This window comes from Crocodylus siamensis, chromosome 1, assembly GCF_052110815.1.
Source record: "Crocodylus siamensis isolate JL-2025a chromosome 1, ASM5211081v1, whole genome shotgun sequence".
Classification (NCBI taxonomy): domain Eukaryota; kingdom Metazoa; phylum Chordata; order Crocodylia; family Crocodylidae; genus Crocodylus; species Crocodylus siamensis.
Window position 1 is genome coordinate 274,117,001 of NC_143395.1, and position 16,158 is coordinate 274,133,158.

The 16,158-nt window shown below is 41.1% G+C and overlaps 1 protein-coding gene across 5 annotated transcripts in view; it reads right to left on the bottom strand.

The window, feature by feature from the left end:
* Positions 1–16,158, bottom strand: part of CDKL5 (cyclin dependent kinase like 5) — a 236,531-nt gene that overhangs the window by 56,546 nt on the left and 163,827 nt on the right. For all 5 annotated transcript variants that reach the window (XM_090062810.1, XM_090062792.1, XM_090062820.1 and 2 more), the window contains 2 exons: positions 8,380–8,470; positions 3,579–3,768 (listed from right to left, as the gene is read on the bottom strand). In XM_090062810.1, the coding sequence (XP_089918936.1) occupies positions 3,579–3,768; positions 8,380–8,470 (281 nt within the window). The remainder of the gene's footprint in view (positions 1–3,578; positions 3,769–8,379; positions 8,471–16,158) is intronic.

A 16,158-nucleotide genomic window follows, 5' to 3' on the forward strand; every position in this document is an offset into this window, starting at 1 on the left:
TGGGAGGGGGACGGGGGGTGTAAAGCTCTCTCAGAGCTGGCACAGAGGCCAGAATTTCAAATTAGGATTCACGCACATTTTACCACTTGGAAGATAAGGTTTATACAGCCCCACACAAACTTGCTTTCTATAAATACACGCCCCTATCAGTAGTCGTGTGCCTTTTATGTTTTAGGATATCCCTCCACATTTTATGGTGGGCTTGTTCCTGTTCTCCCCTGATCTTAAAGAACTGATAGCAATCCCCATCCTTGAGCAGTAATGTAGAGGTCATTCAGTGCTCTCTATGACCCATGAGAGGAAAAAATCTTTGTATGTATGTGTGTGCATGAGAGAAGGAGAGGGAGAGGCAGAGGGTGAGAATGAACTTGTGGTATAGCAGCATATAATTTGACTTCCTAACCTCTTACAAGAGGTTACAGAAGAGATGCTAAATATATTTAAGGTAAGGTGGCGATTCCTGTAGCCTAGAAATGGGTGGATAAATTTCATCAGAAAATGTCATTTGTTCTGGTCTATACCCACATGAATGGACCATACAATGTCTGTCTTGATAATAAGATGTACATTCTTCGTGTATCTATTAAACAGCATCTTCCAAATATGAACTCAAGAGGTATAGGTTGTAGCCATGTTGGTCTAAGGACATAGGCAGACAAGGTTCTTTGAGTAAACCTGATATCTTTTATTAAACCAACTCAAATAGTTGGAAAAATTCTTCTTTGCAAGCTTTCAGGTACAAATATCCTTAGTCAGGCTAAGAAAGCAAACTTCCTATGGCCCGAAATATACCGAATGTATCCAGATCATGCCATCACAAGAAATGCAAAACCTGACAACACATCTCCACCACCCCCATAATTACTGCACCCCACAACAGAACCATCACCATTCCTGGAAACTACAGCTGTACCTCCAGAAATGGTATACATCTCATCCAGTGCATCAAACATCCTGGTGGAAAATATGTAGGAGACACAAAACAACAACTGCACACCAGAATGAATGCATACCAGGAATCCATCAAAGACAGGAATACCTAATTACCTGCAAGGCCACATTTCTCATAAGTAAACCACTCTCTAATCTCTCAGTTCTAATCCTCAAAGGGAATTTACAGAACACCATTCACAGACAATCCTGTGAGCTTCACTTTATCAAACTACTGGATATAAAAAATCACGGACTAAATATAAACACTGGATTTATGACACATTATAACCTGCCTGACATCCGACTTCTCAAGGTACCTCTCTAATATTTACCAGCTATATTCATCCCCCTCCGCCCCGGTACCTACTGACTCTTCAACCTACATCTTCACTGAGTGGCTTTCTTGCCTGAATTGCATACCAGCCTCTGGCTTTTTTACTATTCCTTCTATCCAGGAACAGCACATACCAACTCCAGATGCTTCCTCAGCCTAATAAATCCTGTCTGCCTGAACCCTCAAGATACAATCAGGAGCACTTCACTTTCTTGAAACAGCTGGGTAGTGTAGGATAACATTAATTCTATATGCAACTGTTCCAGTCCATTTAAAAGGAAGGTGAAACATTTGAAAAATCGCGTTATCCATATGGTTAGAGTGAGATGTGAGCCATCTCTTATATAGGAGAGCTGAACCTGCTCTTTCTTGTGTAATTTTTCAATGGATAATTTAATATCATAATTTCAATTTAGGTTGGATAGATGGAACTGAGGTAAAGGAAATGCTCAAAGGATAGTCATTTATTCTGTGGAAAACTTTTGTTTAGCTATGCAATGCTTTGGACTAGAAATCAAAGAAACATATGGTTTGAAGAGACCTCAAAGGTTACTGTGCTCTCCAGTGACAGTATCAAGTGTCTATCCCTGACAGATGTTTGTCTAATTTGTTCTTAAAAGCTAATGTCAGGAATTCAATGAATTCTATTAATAAATCTGTTCCAGTCCTTAAATATCATTATGTTAGAAATTCTAACTGAAACCTCTTGTGACAATTTAAGCCAACCATTGCTGGTCCTCCCCTTGATGAACATAAAGAAAAATTAATTGCCTCAATTTTACAAAAACCTCTGATGTATGTGAAGGCTTCACATACAAAAAACCTCTAATGTATGTGATGCCTCCTTCTCCCACCTTCCCCCCCAGATTTTCTCTTTTCTAAGCTAAAACCCACAGGAACACAGGACTGGAAGCAGCCTCTCTCAGACGCTGTGTTAGCCTCTTGCATTAACAGGCACTCAATCAAAGGGATTCCCAAAACTGCCACTTCAAGTCCTCACCTACAATATAATGAACAAACACTGAACCTTGCAAACTCCCCTTAAAATGTCAGAGGTAGAAGCAGGGGCAATGAGGGCACTACTAATACCTTGCCAATGCAAAAACAGTGAGGTAGTTTGTTAAAATGTGCTCAGCAGATCCTTAGAAAAGACCATGCCCAAAGCAATGGGAGCATGCCCTTCCCTCCCTCCTACACACAAACACAACTCATACCAATCAGAGCTAGTGGAAAAACTCCTTGGTTATTAATTTCGTGACTGGTGCAACCCTGAGCATAAGAGCTAGACACTCTAGTCAGGAGTCTCTGCGTTTTTTAGTACTAGCAGTAGCATCAGCACATGCCAGTCAGAAAAAACAAAAACAAGCTAAAAGAACAGCTGTACCTATGGTCAGTGCCTCAGAAGATGGCAGAATTGACCACAAGAAACCAGCAGCATTCATGCGGGGAAAAAAAAATATTTCTGAACCTACCTAGCAACCTGCATAAGCCCCGAAGCTTGGGATGTCCTTCGACTTTTCCTAATACATCATGTTTTCTTGTTGCCATTCTCTGGACTCTCTTTTACTTGTATACATCTTTATAAAAGTCTAAAATTCAACATGGAACTCCAGCTGAGGCCTCACAAATGCCTCTTCTGCAACAGCATTGCTCTGCTGACTCACTCTTGTTTTGTGATCCATTTCAACTACCAAACACTTCTCCTGTAGTACTGCTGCTTTACCAGCTTTTCCCCATTACATATTTGAGCATTTGATCTTTTCCTTTTAAGTGTAAAACTATGCACATTTTTAGTGAATTTTAACTTTGGCCATTTCTCCAATTTAACAAGTTTAGACATTTATCACTGGATTATTCTGAGTAGTAGCAATTGACCAAGGGGCAGCAGCTGTCAGGAGAACCAAAACTAAGTGGCAAGGAAGGCACAAATAACATTTCTGGCAATGACACAACACTTACCAGATGTAATACTCTTTCCTGATCCTGCCATAAACATTTAGTGTCTCAGATGGAGAAAATATAAGCTCCAGTCTAAGAAATGCTTAGAAAGGCCATTTTAACTCACCAAAATGCTTTCATGTGAAAGCAAAGCTGTGAAAAATATTACATTTATAAAGCAAACAATGTATTTACAGTCTAAATCTGTCCTTTATCTTTTTAGACAGACAAACTTAGATTAAATTAGGCAACACACAGAATCTCAGGAAAAAGGATCTAGCATATATATTTTCTGAAGGACAATGGATTAAATATCACTTCAGCAGAAGAAATTGAAAAAAATAACAAAAGGTTTTAGGCCTATATCCCTTACCCGCAGCCCATGAAAACGGGGATTGCTGTAGAAAAGCTTCATCTGCTCTGATGGAAGTGGTCCTAGCACCTTCTGTATTGTAAAGAGCTGGTCAATTTCACTTTCTCCAGGAAATAATGGCTGTCCATCACTAAGCTCCCCAAGAATGCAGCCTACAGACCACATATCCACAGCCTTTCCGTAAGGGGCTCTGTAAAGCAAACACAGTATATTCTCACTGACAAACATATATTCTTGACTACCTGATCATTTGAATTAATTTTAAAAAATTCCTCTGTATTAAGTATGCTTGCTGATAGTAGGAAAAAAATGTGTGAACCTAGAGAAGAATCTTCAGGCATCTAGGCTTCCTGTTAGTTTTACTTCCGCATTGCAAGTTAAAACAGCATGACCATGCAGGTTAAAAAAGCATAACAATGCTTCCAAAGGGAAGAAATAGATAATATTCTAATATTTAAAACTATATTAAATGCCAATTTCCCCCATTTTTAGCCAATTACAGAGCATTGATGAATATATTTTACTGAATTACGTTTGTTTCACTTAACAATTCAGTCAGAATGGTGAATCATAGATGACAGAAATGATCAGACATCAAATTTCACCCTCTCTTTGCATTCAACATTTACGTAGTAGAATTTTAAGAGTAGTGGATCTCAAGTGAAGTCATAGATTCATAGATTGTTAGGGGATGGAAGGGACCTTGCAGATCATCAGGCCCAGTCCCCCGACTCTAGGAAAGAAGACAACTGGGGTTAGGTGACCCCATCAAGGTAACTGTCTAGATTCCTCTTGAAAACCTCCAGGGTAGGTGACTGCACCACTCCAATAAGTATTTACAAGTAGAAAAACATACAGAGAAAAAACCTAGGGGTTTCACAATACACACCTTTCACAATATGCAGCACTCCCCTACTGGAGGTTGCACCCAGAAATACCCACATGTCTGACGTGTACACTCCAGTGAACACAAAAATGGACAACCAGGTTGCTGCTTTGCAAGTCTCTTCAGAAGACAGGAAGTTTTCAGCTCTGAAAGCAGAAGATGGACTTGTTTGATGGCTTTTGATCTTCCTGCTAAGGTTCTGCTCTTGTGTATTGTTTTTCATTCCAATACATGAAGGAACTGATGCTTTATTTTTTAATTTTTAAACAGCTGGTGGGACAGACCAAGGCATCTCATTAACTGGATATTAAAATTTTACTGGGTGGATTTTAATGGCTTTGTGACCATTGAACGTGTGCCAGAAGCTCTCTTTTGGACAGCTGGATTTGGAACAGAATGATAAAAGGATTCCTTTCTGAGATCTGAGTGGATATAAGTGCTGAATCGAGGACAACTGCTTTGCTCAGCTCTCTTCCTTTACAGACCTGGAATCTATCAGCTCACAATCTGGTTTGAAGGTAATGTTAAACTTGCCTGGCTTGACTCTCTCTGAATTGAAGTCACTAAGGCTATATCTATAAGAGCCGTAAAGTACAAGCCCAGGAGCATCACCAAGTGATAAGCTCTGCCCACTCACACCTGCTCTATGCTCAGGCTCTCCAGGTGGCACGCACCCAGGACCAGGATGATGTGCACCTGAGCTGCCTACCCTGCCTAGTTTATGAGCTTGAACATATTCAGTGTAGGGTGGCTGCAGCTTAACTCTCATTAACATTCTTAGACATAGCCTAACAGTTGAGGGCCCTCACATATTCTGTCCTAAATCTGCTTTCTTTTTTCCTTTTTTTATATTGATGTTTATCCTTAACTTGGGAGAACATGAGTTCTTTCACATGGCAGAGCAAAGCTGGTTTCTTCCTCCAAGTTGTTCTGTATCAGTTACTGATACAGATCCACACCTCTGTTGTAGTTTGTGTGGAGAGGGATATACTCCCAGAAACAGCTGGGTTCCAAGAATCTGCACTTGTTAGGCTGGGCTGAGCATGCCTTATTTCACCTGGGAAGAGTAAGGGAAGAGAGGCCAAAAAGAGAAATCCGACTTAGGAACAGATCCACTGAAAAGTCTGCTTCAAGGGTAGGAAGCAGCTAGAAAAGCTGAAAAAGGAAGACAAAAGTGCACAGACTTCTTGCTTATCTGAACACTGCCATGAGGCACTGCTGTGCTTTCAAAGACTGGGAGCAGGAACACCAAAGTGAAAAGACGAATGTTGCCAGTGGCCCTAGAACAGCCAGGCGGATCATACTTAAGCTCCTGAAGGGCAGTTCTGCGATGCCTTGTCTCTGGTACCAGAAATGTGATTTGTGGAACTACTGAAGCTACTTGGGGCACTGTTTCAGCCTGCTGAGCTGGCACAGGGAACCTGCTGCAGGCATTGTTTAATATCACTATGTAGACTGAGAACAGGGTGAGGGCCAAGGGAGAGCTAGCATGAGTGCTTCTGTTCCCTACTATAATCTTTACCTTACCGAGAGTTACAGGCTTCAAATCCAAGAACCTGCTCCTATTTGCACCCCTAGGAGCGGGTTGGGGGGTGGGACACAATGGCAGACATGGTATCTGTACCTGGAAGCTGAAACTTCCAGAGCAGAGCAATTACTGGGAACAGAACTGCACAACTACTTGCCCAGCAAGAGCACAGGACAAATAAGCAAAACAGGCAACCTTTTCCCTATTATTCCTCTTTTTTAAGTTAATCTTCCTTGAAAATAAAGGAACAAAAGAAAGAAACATTTTGGACCTAGATTAATAGAGTAGGATCTCTCTATATTCCGTAGTCAAGAGGTTTGGAAACTGCCTGTTTCTGTATAAGATGGTTTAGATAGGGGTGATCCTGCCTCAGACAGGGGGTTGGACTAGATGACCTCTGGAAGTCCCTCCCAGCCTTGCTTCTCTATATGATTCTACGATTTTTCAGAAGGGCAGGTCAAACCTGTTTCTACTGACTGACAGATCTAGTCCTGTCATCTCAAACTGCAGGATAAGTAAAACAAGGTAAGAATGGCGAGCTTGAACAAGAGAAACAATTCCTAGATGATAAACAAATCTGCATGCCTAATTGGAAGCTTTATGCTCCATCGCTGCACAAAACACAAAACTGCTTTCAGACATTTATTTGCTTAGGCTCTCAAGACTGTATGTCTATGTTTTAAAACCTAGTAGTATTTATCAGTATTTTTTAGTTACAAAAGAATACAATGTACAGCACCAGAAGTTACCTAGACTTTCCAAAGTGAGTGGATTTTGGGTACTTTATGAATAATTGAGTAGATATGTTTTCTTGCCCTCAAGAACTTCTTTATTCAAAGTAAATGAAGAACAAAGACCCCCTCCCTTGCCCCGGGAATGTTCTTATTGTACAGTTTTTAGAAGTTAAAAACAAATTTAATATCTGTAAGGTAACATATTTAATATTTCTGGGAAGAAAATTCATTTGTTTATCAAGATATAGGAAGGAGAATATCGCTGCAGAGAGATACTGGCTTGAGAATAATGCATCAGCAGTAGCTAAAAGCACTTCAATATCATATACACTAAATATAGATACCTGTATCATAAACTAATCTGCCAAATTTATGACTATACTGTGCATCACTGATTCACTACTGAACATGAAAGGGCAGATTATATTAACAGTGAAAAGTACATTAGTGTCAAAAGTTACACTTGATTATGGCATTCCTTTCTGAGCCTAGTAACTCACAAGACTTAAATAAATAAATAAAACTATATCCTATAACTAAGGCCACTGCTGACACTTTTTGTTCTTGAAACACTTTATTAAGTGTGGAACTTTCTTGGCAGCTTGATAATAAACAATTTACTGATAAAGACTATCCATTTTGTTTATTGGAATATTCAACACATTATGAATAAAACAATTTTTAGACCCAAATATTGTTGTGCATCAATGTTACTAACAATATCAGCACAGCTCTGGAGACTGTGGAATACATTTTTTTAAAAAGAATATATTGACAACCTGCTTTAGTTTTAGCATATACAATAAATTCCCATTTTGCACCTTCCCATTTTAATCAGTGACTCCAAAGAGATAGATTTGTTTCTTAGAGGCAGTGAACACCTGTAAATCTCATTTTGCTTGATGCCACTGATGGATCATAATTAGATCACACTGAAGTATTTGGTTGGTGTGGAATATAGAAAAAATTTCAGAACCTGGTGATAAGGAAAAGACTGTAATAGAGGCATCAGTGATTTTTTTCTTTATTATTTTTAGCTGGAGTTCCTACGTAACTCACCCCCTTTAATTACTCTATGTGAGGTAAGGAAATGCCATTATCCTTCTTTAACAGATGTTTAAAATTAAGCAATTTACATAGGGTCCAACAAATGACTATTACTTACAAAGTTAATGTGGCTACTCATTGTCTTTTGGGAAAGAATTTGAAGACCTTGTTCCCCGAGTTCTTTGTGACCAGTGAAAGAAACCTGGCATCAAAACAAGCACCTTGCTTTTCAGCTATCTCAACAGCAGTGTCAAAGAATAATTTGGAATAGAAACTGAATTATATTCTTAACTCAGTGCAGCAGGGTCCCATCCAAGAAAGCATAGAAAAGACTGCACCTGATCCTGCCTACACAGCATTCATTTCGCAGCTATAAGAACATTTCAGGCTTCTAGAACAGAGCACCTTTCACAAACAAAAACAGTATTAAAGTATTACTAAAATAAAAACCTGAACTAAGATTTGAACAAAATCCTATCTTATCATAAAGTCAAGCCACCTTGCTAGAAACTGAAGCCAAAATAATTAGTGAAATAGGTGAGAAAGAGCAGTGGATGATACAAGACTTAGATGTCATGGCTGCTACTTCTAAGGAAGGATACTTACCCCAGCAGGAGTTCAGGTGAGCGGTACCATCGGGTGGCCACATACTCAGTGTAGTTAGCATTGCTTCCTTCGGAGAGATTTCGAGCAAAACCTGAGAAACAACAGTTCAGAAGATTATGTACCAGTCTCAGTCAGAAGCTTTATGTGCTATCATTGATTTTAGCATTAAAAGTTAACTTATTTGAAACAAAATCTATTGTTATATGTACTCTAGTTCAAAATAAATGTCCTAAGTACAGCTGTAAATGTTGACTGTCCACAAAGGCTTCATCTTGCATACATGAATATGGGTTGGACAGCCTATCAGTCCATCACACTATCTGTAGCATAACTAGCATAAGCAACTGGGGTTCCAGATCCAGGCACTACCTTGGAGGGGGCACGAGAATGCTATGCTGCTACTGCTACTGGGCTGGGGCCAAAGCAAGCACATGCTTCATGGCTCAGGCTGAAACAGGGCCAGGGGAAGCATAAGTGATGGTGGAAGGGTATGGGGGGCAAGGAGGGAAGAGGTTGTGGAGGAGCAGAGTCAACAGGGACACAATTAATCAAGTCCACTCTGATGTGCTGTAATTACAGTGCTAAGTCTGTAGGTACCTATAGCAATTAGCAGGGGGCAAGTGGCAGGGGTTGGACTGCTTAACACCCCCTACTGCCTGTCCTCTACTGCCTGTCCCCCCTTGCTGTCTTCTCCATTGCATCTGTAGGGGTTGGGACGAATGTAAGACAACTCTCCAATAATTAGATTCTATACATGGAACATTCTAACAAATTTATAAATTTCCCATGAATAGAGTCTAATTATAGGGGGGGCCGTCTTAGGTTCAAGGCTGTCTTGGCTTAAAGTAAATATGGTAGGTATGTAAGTGGCTACGGGCACCTAAGTGCAATCTTTTCCATATACCTGAGTCTCTGAGAGAACTGTTAATGTAAAAGGAAGGTGGGTTCTTTTCCACCTCATTGCTCATTTTGTAACTTAAAATTAAGGGTAAGATAACGGCATCTTATAAAACAAGATGCATTAATGGAACTCCAGGGATCTGAAAGAGGTGGAAAAGAATCCCACTTTGTCACCTATGTCCACTTAGATGACCAAGAGATAGAATAGGAACAGGGTTAAAGAGTACAGGATAACTAGAATATGCAGAAGTAAGAATAATTTGGAATTCTTAAAAATTCTCTTCTGGATGCAAAAGCAACTGAGCACCAACCACAGGGACACAGCAGCTGGAAAGGCTGATAATAATAACCACTCTAGGGCAGGCACTGGCATTGTTTCTGTAAAGTGCCAAGCACGCTGCTACTGCTAAACAAATACATACTAATCAGGGAAGACTGGGTCCAGAGAGATGTCAGCTGTGAGGCTCTGGATGAGAAATGTTTGCGCTTCTGGAACAAAGAATCAGGAGCTGATCGAAAATGAACTGGAATAAAATTGAGGGGCATCTTTCCATGATTTTTATAAATGAGAGAGAAAAAATAACAATTCTGGAATCCAGAAGAGATGCAGAGCACAGCTTCACTTTTGGATTTAAGTGCTGTTTAAATCTTATGGTTGATTTTCTGCTGCTTCTGGATTCTCAGGCAGCAGCAACAGTTGCTAAGGGTGCTTATTCCTTCTACCTGTGCTTGCAAAGATTTTGATCTTTTATTTAGGATGCAGAGTCCCTTCCCAAACTTAGTCTGCAAAGCCCAAATCTAGGAGCAATGCAAAACACTAAATGCCATAATTTTTCCTCTTAGTAGCAGGTGCACTGAATGGGTGTTAAGTTTGTTATCAATACAGGGTTCAATTTTTATTTATGAATGATAAAAATGGTATGTCTATACCATTTCAGCACAGTATCCCTAGCTGGATGGGGTTGGTTGAACCTGGTCCACCCCTGTTAAGAGGCATATTCCAGGCCTGAAAGGTTACCGGTGAAGCTACTCCACTGCTGCTTTCAGGCCCACTGAAAATAGAGGGCTCAAGAGCAGGTGCTAGAGATGAGCTTTTAGCAGCCTCACTGGAGAACCTCTAGGCCAAGTGCATCAATGGATTTAATGAATGGGTCCTGAGTGGGTGGAGTATGCTCAGCCCTCTCCTTGCCAGTACCTGGATTTGAAGTGGCACACACAAGCCTTCAGTGTCCCCACGAATTAAGAACCTAAAGGTGGCCATAGTAATAACAGCATATGCTGGAATAATTCAAATTTGTTAAAGTGTCTCACCCACCTGCACCTCACCAGGCCAGGTGAGCATCACAGGGACATGATATAGTGACTGAAAGCAAGAAATATCAAGGGATTCAGAGGTACAGTGGTGCTGGGCTATAAACCCATCTGATGGACTAGCCAGTCTCTTGATTTTATCATATTACACAACTGATGACACCTCTCTAACAGAAACTGTATCCCAGGTATCAATATAGAAGAATTATTTGGAGTTGTATCAGGGTTTACTGTTAAAATAACGCTTCCCATCTTTGGTTAGTTGCCATCACTTTTAGCATAGTTAAAATTTTGTTCCGAATCTTTTTGAAGCAGGAAACTTGTCTGTACTTGCTCTGTAAATTTTCTTCACCAGTTTAGGTCAAGGTAAAATAATCTAGCATTCTTTTGGATACTGTAAAAATTAACTCGTGAAATGCATCTTTTTTACCTTTTAAGGAATGATAAGCGTAGGCTGATGATTGGGCACTTTGTTAAAATGCTATACATACCATTACACCTAGACTGACATATTGGGGGAAAGGGGAGAAAATCAGTTACATGTCATATAAACAATGTGATGTTCAATATTACATATGCATTAAAACACTGTTAGGACAAGTGGCTCCGAAGCAGTGGGGTGGGAACTCTATCAATACAGCTGATGTACCAATCAGAATGCCAAAGAACTTTACATATTACAACAGATGCATCCGATTAATCAGTCTATTCTAAATACTGTTCCTGTCTTACTTTTTATTGGCAGAAACTACACCCACACAACATGTGTTCATGCAACTGCCACATACAAACTCAACCTTATGCACTGCAATATGTACAAGAGTACAACACCATGAATTTAAAGAGATGTGTTACACCATGAATTTAAAGCCACTGGGACAGAGAAGCGATGCTTTAGTAGGTCTTCAACAATATTTCTGGGTTACATTAGTTTGTGTTGGAGCATCCTATCACTTAAATATCCCAGGACATCATTCTCCTACTGTACTTGGCCTTGGTGAGGCCGCAGATGGAGTACTGCGTCCAGTTTTGGCCTCCACAATTCAAAAAGGATGTGGAGAAGCTTGAGAGAGCCCAGAGAAGAGCCACGCGCGTGATCAGAGGTCAGGAAAACAGACCTTACGACGACAGGCTGAGAGCTATGGGGCTCTTTAGCCTGCAAAAACACAAGCTCAGGGGTGATCTGATGGCCACCTGTAAGTTTATCAGGGGTGACCACCAGTATCCGGGGGAACGTCTGTTCACCAGAGCGCCCCAAGGGATGACGAGGTCGAACAGTCATAAACTACTACAAGACCGTTTCAGGCTGGACATAAGGAAGAATTTCTTTACTGTCCGAGCCCCCAAGGTCTGGAACAGCCTGCCATTGGAGGTGGTTCAAGCACCTACATTGAATCCCTTCAAGAGTAAATTGGATGCTTATCTTGCTGGGATCCTATGAGCCCAGCTGACTTCCTGCCCTTCGGGGGTGGGGGCTGGACTCAATGATCTTTGAGGTCCCTTCCAGCCCTAATGTCTATGAAATCTATGAAAATATCTGTGCTGAGGAAGGCATATGAAATTTTTGTTAGTGTTTAATGTTTTCACGTGGGGTTCAGACTGCCACTTGTGCTGAAGCACTTAGATGTCATTTTGAGAGAGTATGTATGTAACTTGTACAGATGTCCCAATTCAGCTGTGGTTTTCTCTGCCCATGTCTCAAGTATGCAATAGCTTTTCCAGCCATCTCTTGAACACAGCAGGAGTTCCAGGCCCTAGCAGCTACTCTCTCTGTCAATTCTGTATCAGTCCATGTATCCCCACAGCAAGTGTTTTAGGCTGCATGGTTACATTTGTACATACTGGGCATTTTTACACATTTTCTGGGGGTGGGAGGGGAGCTTTAATTAGAAGAGGTCCAAGAGCCGCACTAATTAAGGTTCTGTGTCTCACGTATCAGCATCTTCATGCTTCAAAATGGTGGCAGAGGTGCTTTAACTAAAGCTAATCAAACGAGCTTAAGTTAAAGCATCCCCACTGTCATTCTGAAGTGCAGAGACACTGATACATGAGACACAGAGGCTGGCTGGAGCGTGCTAATTAGCCTAATCAAGTCTGCTCTGACACGCTGTAATTACAGTGTGTTGGAGCAGCCTTCCAGCATATCTACGGGCACCTACTGTTACCAGTGTACAACTGTCATTCAGTACTTTTTAGTCATGAACAGTTTGCGTATTCAGACCTCCTCCTTTATATCATAAAAAAATCCTCTAATGAAGAGGATTTTAGTTATTCAGTCTTCAATCGTCTTAAGGTGTGAAGTAACATAAGTTTACTCATAGTTTGTACATGTATAATGTAGAAAAGATTGTAACAATTTTTAGTCTTCTTAAACTAGATTTGTAAAATGTTACTTAGCATGTGCTAACAACATATGGCTATAAAGTACAATTAAAGGCCACTTCATTAAATGGTTTTCCTAAATAATAACTTCAGCCTAATATTACTCTTTGTAGCCAAGCCAAATAAAGCTATTTTAGCAGCTCATCAACAAAATCAGCTGGGTTTTTACTTTGTAACTGGAGTTCAATCAAAGCTGAAATACAAAGCCAAATTCAAAAGTAAACTATATAAATCCAATAAGATAAAAAGTTAGAAGAAAACAGAGAACTGAGTTGAAACTCTCTATAGCACTGTTCCATCCAGGAGACACCCTCTGGTATTATTTTATTTTTTTCAATTAGGTAGAACTTGTATCTAGCTACCATTTAGAGTGAGTGAAATCAGTGTGCTTACCAACCGCACGAAGTAACATAACTGCTTGAAACTAGCTAGAATTCATCTGGATTTCATCATTATCTGTCTTTAATGGCAAGACTGTAATACAAAATATCAGGACACTGTTTTCTTGCATTTTCATTGCCTTATACAGGCAGTCCTTGGACTTACGACACAATTGGTTCCTGAAAACCACGTCTTGAGTTGAAATGCTGTAACTCAGAGCCAATTTTCTCATAAGAAACAGTGTTATAAATGGGGGATTAGTTCCTGAACCAAGGCCCGATACCCTATTTGCACCAAAAATACCCCACAATTTTGCACTCAATCAATTATAGATGACTAATATAGCTACAATAATGTATTTATATTGTAAATAGCAATCTTATTGATTTGGAATGACTTCTTTTGAGGTGACTTTGCTGGACTTTTTGAAGGGCTCTCGGTTGGACTTTTAGAAGGGCTCTTATCTGGAGTCTTCTCAGTAGTCTTGGCTGCAGGTTTTTGTGGAGTCTTGTCTGTTTTCTTAAAGAAAGCATCCAAAGAAGTTTGGACAGATGTTCTCCAAAGACATGAGTGACGCAGCAAACTTGTTCGCTGGCGTGGCATGGCGTGGCATTGGATCAAGTGTTGTAAAGTCAAAACTGACGTCAAAGTTGAAACAGGGTGTCAATTTATAAATGTCGTAAGTGCGAAACATTGGAACTCAAAATGTTGTAAGTCGAAGACTGCCTGTACAACTACTTCATTCCTTCACAACAGTGAATTTCTTCTGGTTATAAAATAACTACACTTAATGTGGATGCCTCTCCTTTTGGCTAAACATTTCTGGGCTCATCATGGAAATGCAAATTTGTTGTAATGTTTAAGCAGAATTAGTTTAGCTGTTTCAAAAAGTTTATTTTATAAGTGCTGGAATAAAACTAAATACAGGAAACCCTCACTATTTGCAGGTTTGGCATTCATGGTTTCAAATATTCGCGAATGCTGAACCCACTTCTTAAATATACTTAAAGGAGCTCCTCAGGAGCTTTGTGCTTGCTGCTGCTGGGCTGCCGCTGCCCAGCCTCCCACCGTCACCAGCACAGCTGTGCCCCCCATGCCAGCCGTGGGGGGGGGGGGCACTGAGTTCATAAACGCAGATGGCATTCATTAACGCAGTGCCTTATTCACGTATTTCACCATTTGCAGGGGATACGAGAACGTATCCCCTGCAAACGGCGAGGGTTGCCTGTATCCTTACTCCAGATACCCCCCACAAAGGATCCATGTGCTAATTAGCCCCCCATTCAAGACTGAAACCAAGTGTCCTGGGACCCTTCACAAAATTATGCAGATGAGGAGCAGTGTTGCCTGGTATGTATCCACCCCACAGGGGGCTGGAACACATTAATCACATGTACCAGGCTGAGAGGGGGCATCAGAGCCTCTCAGTTACACAGAAGTTTGGTGATATGTGCCAGACATTTAGGGCTTCTGAAGAAACAGGAATCATTGGAAATGTGAAAGAAATAAACTGCTCAGTTGTGGGAGTGAAGAGGAAGTTGAAATATTTGATGTACTGGTTTACCATGATTTGGAAAAGAGTCACCACTGAGGGGGACTGAGTACAATGGGCACTATGTTTTAGTCAGATGGAGTGCATTCATTTTTCAAGCATTTTTGGCACAAAGAGGGGGCTGTCAGGGCTGGTTCTGGTCCCCTGGTGCCAGTCTGGTATTGTAGTACCTCCAGGCCTGGTGCCAGTTCCCTGTGGAGGAAATACCTACCTGGTTTTTTTTTTAAGGGCTGTAGCAGAAGGCTTAGTACTCCTACTACTTTAAGAGCAGACAGGCGGCAGATGTGGCTGGAAACAATTGTGGGCCACATGAATCATAGAAAATCAGGGTTGGAAGGGACCTCAGAAGGTCGTCTTGTCCACCCCCCTGCTCAAAGCAGGACCGTCCCCAACTAGATCATTCCAGGCAGGGCTCTGACAAGCTGGGCCTTACAAACCTCCAAGGATGGAGGTTTCACCACCTCCCTAGGTAACCTATTCCAGTGCTTCACCACTCTCCTAGTCAGAAAGCTTTTTCCCCAATATCTAACCTAAACCTCCCTTGCTGCAACGTGAGACCATTGCTGCTTGTTCTGTTATCTGTCACCTCTGAGAACAGTCTAGCTCCATCCTCTTTGGAACCACCCTCAAAGAAGTGAAAGGCTGCTATCCATTCCTCCCTCAGTTTTATCTTCTCCCGACTAAATAAACCCAGTTCCCTCAGCGTCTTCTAGGAAGTCATGTGCCCCAGTCCCCAAGCCATTTTAACTGCTCTCCACTGGACTCTCTCCAACTTGTCTACATTCTTTCTATAGCAGGAGGCCTGAAACTAGACACAATACTCCAGACAAGGCCTCACCAGTGCAGAATAGAGCAGAATAATTACTTCAGTCGATCTGCTGGCAACACTCCTACTAATGCAGCCCAGTATGCTGTTAATTTTCTTGCCAATGAAGGGCACACTGTTGACTCATATGCAGCTTACTGTCCACTATAACCCCTAAGTCCTTTTCTGCAGAGATGCTAACATACTTGTAGAAACCCTTCTTGCTGCCCTTGCTAGCTGCAACTCCAGTTGTGATTCAGCCTTCCTGAATTAGTTTCAGCATACCTGAGCAATACTCTTATACTCTTCCAAATTGTCTGCCCAAGCTTCCACTTCTTGTAAGCTTCCTTTTTGTGTTAAGCTCACCAAACAGTTCTGTGCTAAGCAAAGCTGGTTGCTTGCCACATTTGCAATTCTTCCTGCACATCAGGATGGTTTGTTCCTGTGC